The 12706-nt window shown below is 50.8% G+C and overlaps 1 protein-coding gene across 1 annotated transcript in view; it reads left to right on the forward strand.

Moving 5' to 3' along the window:
* LOC311123863 (NEDD4-binding protein 2-like) overlaps nucleotides 1-12706 on the forward strand; it is a 46164-nt gene that overhangs the window by 15282 nt on the left and 18176 nt on the right. Inside the window, exons 6-13 of the mRNA XM_084198084.1 lie at nucleotides 2425-2940; nucleotides 3410-3920; nucleotides 4200-5390; nucleotides 5656-5924; nucleotides 5997-6361; nucleotides 7702-7787; nucleotides 8265-8310; nucleotides 12682-12706. The exon at nucleotides 12682-12706 is cut by the window's right edge and continues 199 nt beyond it. Coding sequence (XP_084054210.1) covers nucleotides 2425-2940; nucleotides 3410-3920; nucleotides 4200-5390; nucleotides 5656-5924; nucleotides 5997-6361; nucleotides 7702-7787; nucleotides 8265-8310; nucleotides 12682-12706 — 3009 coding nt within the window. The remainder of the gene's footprint in view (nucleotides 1-2424; nucleotides 2941-3409; nucleotides 3921-4199; nucleotides 5391-5655; nucleotides 5925-5996; nucleotides 6362-7701; nucleotides 7788-8264; nucleotides 8311-12681) is intronic.

Here is a 12706-nt window from a genome sequence, read left to right on the forward strand (position 1 = left end):
TTATTACAAAACAACTGGAGAGGTACCAATAAAGTTATTACAAAACAACTGGAGAGGTACCAATAAAGTTATTACAAAACAACTGGAGAGGGACCAATAAAGTTATTACAAAACAACTGGAGAGGTACCAATAAAGTTATTATAAAACAACTGGAGAGGTACCAATAAAGTTATTACAAAACAACTGGAGAGGTACCAATAAAGTTATTACAAAACAACTGGAGAGGGACCAATAAAGTTATTACAAAACAACTGGAGAGGTACCAATAAAGTTATTATAAAACAACTGGAGAGGTACCAATAAAGTTATTACAAAACAACTGGAGAGGTACCAATAAAGTTATTACAATACAACTGGAGAGGTACCAATAAAGTTATTACAAAACAACTGGAGAGGTACCAATAAAGTTATTACAAAACAACTGGAGAGGTACCAATAAAGTTATTACAAAACAACTGGAGAGGTACCAATAAAGTTATTACAAAACAACTGGAGAGGTACCAATAAAGGTATTACAAAACAACTGGAGAGGTACCAATAAAGTTATTATAAAACAACTGGAGAGGTACCAATAAAGGTATTACAAAACAACTGGAGAGGTACCAATAAAGTTATTACAAAACAACTGGAGAGGTACCAATAAAGGTATTACATAACAACTGGAGAGGTACCAATAAAGTTATTACAAAACAACTGGAGAGGTACCAATAAAGTTATTACAAAACAACTGGAGAGGTACCAATAAAGTTATTACAAAACAACTGGAGAGGTACCAATAAAGTTATTACAAAACAAACTGGAGAGGTACCAATAAAGTTATTACAAAACAACTGGAGAGGTACCAATAAAGTTATTACAGTACAACTGGAGAGGTACCAATAAAGTTATTACAATACAACTGGAGAGGTACCAATAAAGTTATTACAAAACAACTGGAGAGGTACCAATAAAGTTATTACAAAACAACTGGAGAGGTACCAATAAAGTTATTACAAAACAACTGGAGAGGTAACAATAAAGTTATTACAAAACAACTGGAGAGGTACCAATAAAGTTATTACAAAACAACTGGAGAGGTACCAATAAAGTTATTACAAAACAACTGGAGAGGTACCAATAAAGTTATTACAACAGACTTTGAATTGATGTAAATGACCGATAAATGATGTGTTTATTTGGATCCCCATTAGCTTCTGCAAAGGCAGCAGATATTCTTCCTGGGGTCCACAAAAAAAACACAAACCAGGACAAGAAACCAAAACACTGGTACTCTGATAGACAAGGACAGTCACACACATTAAAAATACAACAATATACAAACAGTACAACAAAACATTTATAATAATACAAAACATTACAACTAAAAATAGTATGTGTGTTTTTAGCATGCTAGTAGATACCCATAGACTTCCAGTCATTGTGCTAACGCTAGTTAGCATTGGTTTGTGAAACGACCTCGAACTTTCTTCATACTGGACACAGAGACATAAAAAATGAAATCCACAAGTTAATATGACTCTGGGGAAGTAGACTAGCTCCGACAGTGCAGTAATATCTAACAATTTCACAACATATACCCAATACACACAAAACTAGTAAGGAATTGGATTTAAGAATATATACATATATGGAGTTTTCCCCGGCTTCATGTAATGATACAAAACACTTTCTGAGTTAATAAAAAAACAAAATACTGCAAAGTTTCCTAAGAGCTAGTCGCGAGGCCGCCATCTTCGTCGGCGCCTTGATGTAAATGACCAATAAAGTTATTATGATAGGGTAGACTTTGATTTAATGTAAACAAACCACTAATAAAGTTATTACAAATTAATTGGAATTGAAGTCGTAATGAAAAAGTAAATGGATAACCCCCCCCCTCTCTCTCTCCCCCTCTCTCTCTCCCCCTCCTCTCTCTCCCCCCTCTCTCTCTCCCCCTCTCTCTCTCTCTCCCCCCTCTCTCTCTCCCCCCTCTCTCTCTCCCCCTCTCTCTCTCCCTCTCTCTCCCCCCTCTCTCGCTCCTCCCCTCTCTCTCCCTCTCTCTCCCCCTCTCTCTCCCCCCCTCTCTCTCCCCCCCTCTTTCCCCACTCTCTCTCCCCTCCCCTCTCTCTCCCCCCCTATCCCCCCCTCTCTCCCCCACCTCTCTCTCTCTCTCCTCCCCTCTCTCTCTCTCCCCCCTCTCTCTCTCTCTCACCCCCCCCTCTCTCTCTCTCTCTCTCCCCTCTCTCTCTCTCTCTCTCTCTCCCCTCTCTCCCCTCTCCTCTCTCTCTCTCTCTCTCTCTCTCTCTCTCTCTCTCTCTCTCCCCTCTCCTCTCTCTCTCTCTCTCTCTCTCTCTCTCTCTCCTCCCCTCTCTCTCTCTCCTCCCCTCTCTCTCCCCCCCTCTCTCTCCCCCCCTCTCTCGCCCCCCCCCCCCCCGTCTCTCTAGACGTACTAAACACAGTGTTCCAGCAGAGAAGATCCGTCGGATGATGGAAAATTATGAACGTCACGTGACCATTCACTCCATCATGGGGAGCTCCCACCCAAAACTACCCCCCCATAACAACCCCAAACTACCCCCCCATAACAACCCCAAACTACCCCCCCATAACAACCCCAAACTACCCCCCCATCAGGACTCCAAACTACCCCCCTATCAGGACTCCAAACTACCCCCCCAACAGGACTCCAAACTAACCCCCCATCAGGACTCCAAACTAACCCCCCATCAGGACTCCAAACTACCCCCCCATCAGGACTCCAAACTAACCCCCCATCAGGACTCCAAACTACCCCCCCATCAGGACTCCAAACTACCCCCCTATCAGGACTCCAAACTACCCCCCCATCAGGACTCCAAACTAACCCCCCATCAGGACTCCAAACTACCCCCCCATCAGGACTCCAAACTACCCCCCCAACACGACCCTAGCCCGCCCCGTCAGGAGACTAGGCCGTCAAAGTAAGTCTCCTCACCCCACCCAGGCTGCATCTCAATAGTCTCCTCACCCCACCCAGGCTCCATCTCAATAGTCTCCTCACCACACCCAGGCTCCATCTCAATAGTCTCCTCACCCCACCCAGGCTGCATCTCAATAGTCTCCTCATCACACCCAGGCTCCATCTCAATAGTCTCCTCACCCCACCCAGGCTGCATCTCAATAGTCTCCTCACCCCACCCAGGCTGCATCTCAATAGTCTCCTCACCCCACCCAGGCTGCATCTCAATAGTCTCCTCACCCCACCCAGGCTGCATCTCAATAGTCTCCTCACCACACCCAGGCTGCATCTCAATAGTCTCCTCATCACTCCTCATCTCCTCATCTTTTCTTGTCTCTTGAATTTGAATTGAAGTCGTAATGAAAAGATGAATTGATCTGTATCTCTCTCACTCTCTCTCTCTTTCTCTCTCTCTCTCTCTCCCCTGATAGGCCCAAGTCCACAGACAAGGCCCACTGCGACCTGGTAGGAGAGCAGCGATTGGTCCAGGGCTCTGAGAGGTCCCGCCCCATGCTCTTCTCCTCTCTTCCTGACGTGTCGTCGGTCGGCCGCTCCGGTAGAGCCAGAACCCCGGGTCACAGCTCTGCCCACGGGTCCACAGAGTCCCTCCCCTCCCTCAGTAAAATCCAGGATGAGGGGGATATTGTTGGTTTGGGAGCGCTGGTCTCTGGACTGGAGGAGGGAGAGGTGGGAGAGTCTGTGTTTACTGCAGATTGCCATGGTGACGACGAGAGGCCCGTGGCTTTCTCAGAGTCCATTGGTCAGAGGGTGAGGAGAGAGAGGAGGAGCCAAACTAGGAAGACCTACTCTGAAGGGCTGGAGCCTGCTGACATAGTGAAGGACACTAGCCAATCAGTGAGCGAGGGGGATGGAGAGAGAGAGGGAGAGGATGGCGGAGGGAGGTTGGTGGCGGTGGGAGATATGGGCGATGGGGGAGAGAGGGTGAGGGATAAGGGAGAGAGGGTGAGGGATGGGGGAGAGAGGGTGAGGGATGGGGGAGAGCGGGTGAGGGATGGGGGAGAGAGGGTGAGGGATGGGGGAGAGCGGGTGGGGGATGGGGGAGAGCGGGTGAGGGATGGGGGAGAGCGGGTGAGGCCTGAGTTGTTGGATTTTGTTGGAGACTGGCCTTCAGAGGAGGTGCTGGGACAAAGAGAAGGAGGAGGAGGGAGGAAGGGGAGGCGCGCTGTGAGGGAGGGAGAGGGAGGTGGTGAGGGGGAGGAGGCAGGTCACAGAGGCAGCCAATCAGAAGGGCATCCTGGTAGCGGGCCTCGTGTCACAGAGTTCCAGAAGCTTCTAGAGCTCTTACAGACAGGTGTTGACTCCTCCCCCCTGCCAACCTGCCCCTCCCCCATCCTCTCCCCGAGCTCAGACCATTCACTTGGAGAGCGGGGTGAGGCAGGGGGGAGGAGAGGGGAGGCTGAGAGCCTTATATCCAGTAGAGATGGGAGAGACCAAGTCCTGAGTAGGGAGGAATTACCTGACTGTGTGTTGGTTGACTCAAGCCTGCGGAGGGAACCAACCCAGGTGGTTGAATCCAACTCTGTGGAGCAGCGGGAGGGAGAGACCATTCAGGCCGCCGAGGAGGGGGGGACTCTGGGTTTAATTGAGGAAGACTTGGTGGAGGTAGAGGGAAGCCATCTTGGTAAGGTCAGTGAGTGTACTGATAGTGACAGCCATATTGCTGAGGGCAGTGTGGAAGCTGGTGCAGGCAGCCATGTTGGTGAGGTCAGTCAGAGTACTGATAGTGACAGCCATATTGCTGAGGGCAGTGTGGAAGCTGGTGAAGGCAGCCATGTTGGTGAGGTCAGTCAGTGTACTGATGCTAGTGAGACCAGGGTGGAAGGTAAAGTCGGCCATCTTGGTGAGGTCAGTCAGGATCGGAGGCGGCAGAGTCGCAGGGCGGGGAAACAGTGCAAGCTGGCTCTCACCTTCACACACAACATCCCTCCCTCCCCCAAACCACAGATAGACCTTGATATTACCCCTGACCCCCAGCCCCACCGCCCCTCCCCTCCTCCCTTATTGGCGGACACAGATCGCTCCTCCCAGACCGACCCGCAAGACTTCGCCTTCCTCTGGCGTCTCGACCATAATCGTCACGACAACCCAACCGATGCCAAACCCGTCGCCGCGGGAGACCACTTACCCCACAACAACGCCCCCACCGTTCTCCACGGCAACCCTTCCCGTTTCCTCCCAGAGGTATCGGCGGCGGTCTCTGCGGGCGTTGCAGTTCACCCCTCCGGCCAGCGTGTGGTGCCGTACCGTGTGAGGCACGACAAGGGGAGCCAGGTGGAGGAGAGGGAACTGGAGGGGGGACGGACCAGACAGCAGAACCTCATCATTCTCAGACGCCATTTTAAACTGGTCAACAGAGACACCCTGGAAGACCTCTATGACAAGTGTCAGCAGGTAGGGATGTTTATTGTTGTTATTGTTGTTGTTGTTGTTTATTGTTGTTGTTTATTGTTGTTGTTTATTGTGTGTGTTGTATTGGCTGAGGCTCTATCTGTGTAAAGGGAGGAAGCCTTGTCTGAGCCAGAACAGCCCATAGGACACTAGTCTATCTCCTGTTTCTGTAGTGAGACAGCTTGATGTACCAGTACACCCCCTGGACAGGACACATTTGGGACCCACACTAGATGAATTATTAATGTGTCATTCGTTCCTCCCTCAGGACCTGGAGTGGACCAGTAATCTGTTGCTAGACTCTGGAGAGAGACTGTTCTTAGAGGAAGAGGAGGATGAAGAAGAAGAGGGTGGAGGAGGGGAGGATGATGATCTGGACTTGGCCATGGGGGTGGGGCTGGGCGGTCAAGGGGGGCTGGAGGGGAGGACAGAGAGAGAGGTTGCGCCCCCAGGAGGGCAGGAGGCAGAAGTGCAGGCTTCGGCCTCCAGCTGTTCTGATAGTGAGAGGGTTGTTGTAATGGGAAGAAGGGAGGAGGGGTGGAGGACAGGGGGAGGCGTGGAGGGAGGGTTAGGGGAGGTTAGTGGACTGAACCATCCTGTCTCTTGGGGTGGGGGCGGCTCAGAGGAAGAAAACACCCCGTTGGGAGAGTCCACTCGTCTGGAGCCCAGACCACCAGGAAGAGATGTCGCAGAGCAGGAAGTGGCTCGGGGCTCGGAGAGCGGAGCTAGAGCGGAGCAGTGGGAGAAACGGGGGGAGGAGGAGGGAGACGAGGAGGTGACCCAGTCGCTCCTAGCCCAGCTGGAGGAGATGGAGAGAAGAGAGGAGGAGGAGGAGAGAGAGGAGAGGAAGGGGAGGATGGAGAGGGAGGAGAGGAGGATCAGACACTTGGACATCCAGAGTGTTGAACTGAAGCTGCCTACAGAACTGGCCCTGCAACTGTCTGAGCTGTTCGGCCCTGTCGGTGTCCACCCAGGTAACACACACACCACTGACCCAGGTAACACACACACACACCACTGACCCAGGTAACACACACACACACCACTGACCCAGGTAACACACACACACACCACTGACCCAGGTAACACACACACACACCACTGACCCAGGTAACACACACACACCACTGACCCAGGTAACACACACACACACCACTGACCCAGGTAACACACACACACCACTGACCCAGGTAACACACACACACACCACTGACCCAGGTAACACACACACACACCACTGACCCAGGTAACACACACACACACCACTGACCCAGGTAACACACACACACACCGCTGACCCAGGTAACACACACACACACCACTGACCCAGGTAACACACACACACACCACTGACCCAGGTAACACACACACACACACACACACACACACACACACACACCACTGACCCAGGTAACACACACACACACCACTGACCCAGGTAACACACACACACCACTGACCCAGGCAACACACACACACACACCACTGACCCAGGCAACACACACACACACACCACTGACCCAGGTAACACACACACACACCACTGACCCAGGTAACACACACACACACACCGCTGACCCAGGTAACACACACACACACCACTGACCCAGGTAACACACACACACCACTGACCCAGGTAACACACACACACACACAGCACAGACCCACTCCCTGAGCTCTTCTGTTCTTGGTTGCCAGGTGTGTGTTCTCCTGTTCTTGGTTGCCAGGTGTGTGTTCTCCTGTTCTTGGTTGCCAGGTGTGTGTTCTCCTGTTCTTGGTTGTCAGGTGTGTGTTCTCCTGTTCTTGGTTGTCAGGTGTGTGTTCTCCTGTTCTTGGTTGCCAGGTGTGTGTTCTCCTGTTCTTGGTTGCCAGGTGTGTGTTCTCCTGTTCTTGGTTGTCAGGTGTGTGTTCTTCTGTTCTTGGTTGCCAGGTGTGTGTTCTTCTGTTCTTGGTTGCCAGGTGTGTGTTCTTCTGTTCTTGGTTGTCAGGTGTGTGTTCTCCTGTTCTTGGTTGTCAGGTGTGTGTTCTCCTGTTCTTGGTTGTCAGGTGTGTGTTCTTCTGTTCTTGGTTGCCAGGTGTGTGTTCTTCTGTTCTTGGTTGCCAGGTGTGTGTTCTCCTGTTCTTGGTTGTCAGGTGTGTGTTCTTCTGTTCTTGGTTGCCAGGTGTGTGTTCTCCTGATGACTGTTCTTGGTTGCCAGGTGTGTGTTCTCCTGTTCTTGGTTGCCAGGTGTGTGTTCTCCTGTTCTTGGTTGCCAGGTGTGTGTTATTCTGTTCTTGGTTGCCAGGTGTGTGTTTTTCTGTTCTTGGTTGCCAGGTGTGTGTTCTCCTGATGACTACTCTGTGACCATGGACCTCAACATGGCCAAACTGCTGCACCAGAAATGGAAGGACACTGTCCAGGTGTGTGTGTGTGTTACCTCGGTCGGTGGTGTGTGTGTGTGTGTGTGTGTGTTACCTGGGTCGGTGGTGTGTGTGTGTGTGTGTGTTACCTGGGTCGGTGGTGTGTGTGTGTGTGTGTGTGTGTGTTACCTGGGTCGGTGGTGTGTGTGTGTGTGTGTGTTACCTGGGTCGGTGGTGTGTGTGTGTGTGTGTGTTACCTGGGTCGGTGGTGTGTGTGTGTGTGTGTGTTACCTGGGTCGGTGGTGTGTGTGTGTGTGTGTGTGTGTGTGTGTTACCTGGGTCGGTGGTGTGTGTGTGTGTGTGTGTGTGTGTGTGTTCCCTGGGTCAGTGTGTGTGTGTGTGTGTGTGTGTTACCTGGGTCAGTGTGTGTGTGTGTGTGTGTGTGTGTGTGTGTGTGTGTGTGTGTGTGTGTGTGTGTTTGTGTGTGTGTGTGTGTGTTAAGTCTTTGGTTAACCCTGAATGATGTTGTCTTTCTAGGAGAAGCAGAGACAAGCAGCGCTCTCCTACCATCTACTGCAAGAGAGTAAGTACACACACACACACACACACACACACACACACACACACACACACACACAGACACACACACACACACACACACACACTTTATATAGTACTAGGGGCACGGGCGGCAAATCATTGGAGATCATTTGATTTAATGCCACCCCCCCCCCCCTCAAAAATAAGTTTGATCTGTTCAGCCTTTGGGTCTCTGGATATGCCACTAATATTCTCAACTCAGGAGCGTTTAATAACCTCCCGTATTTCCTGTAGGATCACGGAACATTCTTTCTCTTGGATCCAATTGGTCTGACTGATCTTCCAGCTTGCTTCCTATGTTTTAGGACTAGTGCTTATTTGACTCATGATGTACCTTGCTTTTATTTGAATGGATTTCAGGGTTACTTTTAAGAGTTGAGGTAAACCAACTCTTAAACTAACCTGTTTACCCCAACTCAGTTACCGGGTTAGTTTAATAGTTGGGGTAAACAGGTTAGTTTAAGAGTTGGGGTAAACAGGTTAGTTTAAGAGTTGGGGTAAACAGGTTAGTTTAAGAGTTGGGGTAAACAGGTTAGTGTAAGAGTTGGGGTAAACAGGTTAGTTTAAGAGTTGGGGTAAACAGGTTAGTTTAAGAGTTGGGGTAAACAGGTTAGTTTAAGAGTTGGGGTAAACAGGTTAGTTTAAGAGTTGGGATAAACAGGTTAGTTTAAGAGTTGGGATAAACAGGTTAGTTTAAGAGTTGGGGTAAACAGGTTAGTTTAAGAGTTGGGGTAAACAGGTTAGTTTAAGAGTTGGGGTAAACAGGTTAGTGTAAGAGTAAATAGTTCACTAACGTTAGCTAACAGTCTGAGAAGGTGGTGTGTGGAGAACATAAGTTTCTGTTTGGTTTCTACCCTTCCACTACTCATAATCAGACCTGGAGAGAGAGAGAGAGATGGACAGAGAGAGACAGACCTGGACAGAGAGGGAGAGATGGACAGAGAGACGCAGACCTGGAGAGAGAGGGAGAGAGAGAGACAGTCCTGGAGAGAGAGAGAGAGAGAGAGAGAGAGAGAGAGAGACAGACCTGGACAGAGAGGGAGAGATGGACAGAGAGAGACAGACCTGGAGAGAGAGGGAGAGAGAGAGACAGTCCTGGAGAGAGAGAGAGAGAGAGAGAGAGAGACAGACCTGGAGAGAGAGGGAGAGATGGACAGAGAGAGACAGACCTGGAGAGAGAGGGAGAGATGGACAGAGAGAGAGACAGACCTGGAGAGAGAGAGAGAGAGAGATGGACAGAGAGAGACAGACCTGGAGAGAGAGGGAGAGATGGACAGAGAGAGACAGACCTGGAGAGAGAGGGAGAGATGGACAGAGAGACAGACCTGGAGAGAGAGAGATGGACAGAGAGAGACAGACCTGGAGAGAGAGAGAGAGATGGACAGAGAGAGACAGACCTGGAGAGAGAGGGAGAGATGGACAGAGAGAGACAGACCTGGAGAGAGAGAGAGAGAGATGGACAGAGAGAGACAGACCTGGAGAGAGAGGGATAGATGGACAGAGAGAGACAGACCTGGAGAGAGAGAGAGAGATGGACAGAGAGAGAGAGAGAGAGAGAGAGACAGACCTGGAGAGAGAGGGATAGATGGACAGAGAGAGACAGACCTGGAGAGAGAGGGAGAGATGGACAGAGAGAGAGACAGACCTGGAGAGAGAGAGATGGACAGAGAGAGAGACAGACCTGGAGAGAGAGAGAGAGATGGACAGAGAGAGAGACAGACCTGGAGAGAGAGAGAGAGATGGACAGAGAGAGACAGACCTGGACAGAGAGAGAATGAGAGAGAGACTCATAAGTTTGTTTGGTTTCTACCCTTCCACTACTCATAATCATGTGTCCACGTAGCCTTTCTATGACATGTAATAGGAACAGCAAGGTCATTTACAGTTTGGATATTGAAATGCTGAAATGCCACAGCAATCCTTACCCCAAAAAAATAGCTGTTTGCTGCTTAACGTTTTAACATTTTTGGAACGTTCACTCAACTGAAATTGTTACTATTGAACACGTTTTGCCGCAAAACAGAAACCTTTTTGAACTCACTCACTCACCCCTGTTGTGCAGAGCCGTACCGTTTGGTCATCACTCACCCCTGTTGGGCAGAGAGCCGTACCGTTTGGTCATCACTCACCCCTGTTGGGCAGAGAGCCGTACCGTTTGGTCATCACTCACCCCCTGTTGGGCAGAGAGCCGTACCGTTTGGTCATCACTCACCCCTGTTGGGCAGAGAGCCGTACCGTTTGGTCATCACTCACCCCCTGTTGGGCAGAGAGCCGTACCGTTTGGTCATCACTCACCCCTGTTGGGCAGAGAGCCGTACCGTTTGGTCATCACTCACCCCTGTTGGGCAGAGAGCCGTACCGTTTGGTCATCACTCACCCCTGTTGGGCAGAGAGCCGTACCGTTTGGTCATCACTCACCCCTGTTGGGCAGAGAGCCGTACCGTTTGGTCATCACTCACCCCTGTTGTGCAGAGAGCCGTACCGTTTGGTCATCACTCACCCCCTGTTGTGCAGAGCGCCGTACCGTTTGGTCATCACTCACCCCTGTTGGGCAGAGAGCCGTACCGTTTGGTCATCACTCACCCCTGTTGTGCAGAGAGCCGTACCGTTTGGTCATCACTCACCCCCTGTTGGGCAGAGAGCCGTACCGTTTGGTCATCACTCACCCCTGTTGTGCAGAGAGCCGTACCGTTTGGTCATCACTCACCCCCTGTTGGGCAGAGAGCCGTACCGTTTGGTCATCACTCACCCCCTGTTGTGCAGAGAGCCGTACCGTTTGGTCATCACTCACCCCCTGTTGGGCAGAGAGCCGTACCGTTTGGTCATCACTCACCCCTGTTGGGCAGAGAGCCGTACCGTTTGGTCATCACTCACCCCTGTTGGGCAGAGAGCCGTACCGTTTGGTCATCACTCACCCCTGTTGGGCAGAGCCGTACAGTTTGGTCATCACTCACCCCTGTTGGGCAGAGAGCCGTACCGTTTGGTCATCACTCACCCCTGTTGGGCAGAGAGCCGTACCGTTTGGTCATCACTCACCCCTGTTGGGCAGAGAGCCGTACCGTTTGGTCATCACTCACCCCTGTTGGGCAGAGCCGTACCGTTTGGTCATCACTCACCCCTGTTGGGCAGAGAGCCGTACCGTTTGGTCATCACTCACCCCTGTTGGGCAGAGAGCCGTACCGTTTGGTCATCACTCACCCCTGTTGTGCAGAGAGCCGTACCGTTTGGTCATCACTCACCCCTGTTGGGCAGAGAGCCGTACCGTTTGGTCATCACTCACCCCTGTTGTGCAGAGCCCGTACCGTTTGGTCATCACTCACCCCTGTTGTGCAGAGCCGTACCGTTTGGTCATCACTCACCCCTGTTGGGCAGAGAGCCGTACCGTTTGGTCATCACTCACCCCTGTTGTGCAGAGAGCCGTACCGTTTGGTCATCACTCACCCCTGTTGGGCAGAGCCGTACCGTTTGGTCATCACTCACCCCTGTTGTGCAGAGCCGTACCGTTTGGTCATCACTCACCCCTGTTGGGCAGAGCCGTACCGTTTGGTCATCACTCACCCCCTGTTGTGTAGAGCGCCGTACCGTTTGGTCATCACTCACCCCTGTTGGGCAGAGAGCCGTACCGTTTGGTCATCACTCACCCCTGTTGGGCAGAGAGCCGTACCGTTTGGTCATCACTCACCCCTGTTGTGCAGAGAGCCGTACCGTTTGGTCATCACTCACCCCCTGTTGGGCAGAGCCGTACCGTTTGGTCATCACTCACCCCCTGTTGGGCAGAGAGCCGTACCGTTTGGTCATCACTCACCCCCTGTTGGGCAGAGAGCCGTACCGTTTGGTCATTTTGAGGTTTTGACCTGAAGTATTATTGATCCATCCATTTATGATGCATTTACATGACATCACATTCTAGAATGGAAGCGGATGGAAATATCTCCAGGTTCTACGCACAATAACCTCCCTCAGTTACTACAGTTATCCTACAGCGTTGACGCCGTTGCTCCGGGTTGTGAAGATGAAGTGAAAACACAGAAACTGGCTAAACAGTGGAATGGAAAGTGGCCAGTGGCCATGTCCCTGGAAGACGCCGCCCTAACATGAAGAAAATCTAGATGAATTGGAGGAAGAGATCCCGTCGCAGTTTCTGTGGCTTGTTGTAATAATATATGTTTAATATGGATTTGCTTGGACATGATCTGTGAAGAATTGACGTAAGTTTAAGCTTTTGCAAGTTATAGTTTGTTTTAAAGTGTGATCCTAAAAAAACGAGAAAACCACAGGTAAAGTAAAACTCCGTTACCCATATTTTCCCGGTTGATCTTGTTGTTCTATCCTGCTTTACTTCCTGGTTTGACAGGCTCTGTCCACTGGGGCGAATCACT

The sequence above is a fragment of the Coregonus lavaretus genome (assembly GCF_964263955.1).
Source record: "Coregonus lavaretus genome assembly, contig: HAP1_SCAFFOLD_3790, whole genome shotgun sequence".
Taxonomy (NCBI): Eukaryota; Metazoa; Chordata; class Actinopteri; order Salmoniformes; family Salmonidae; genus Coregonus; species Coregonus lavaretus.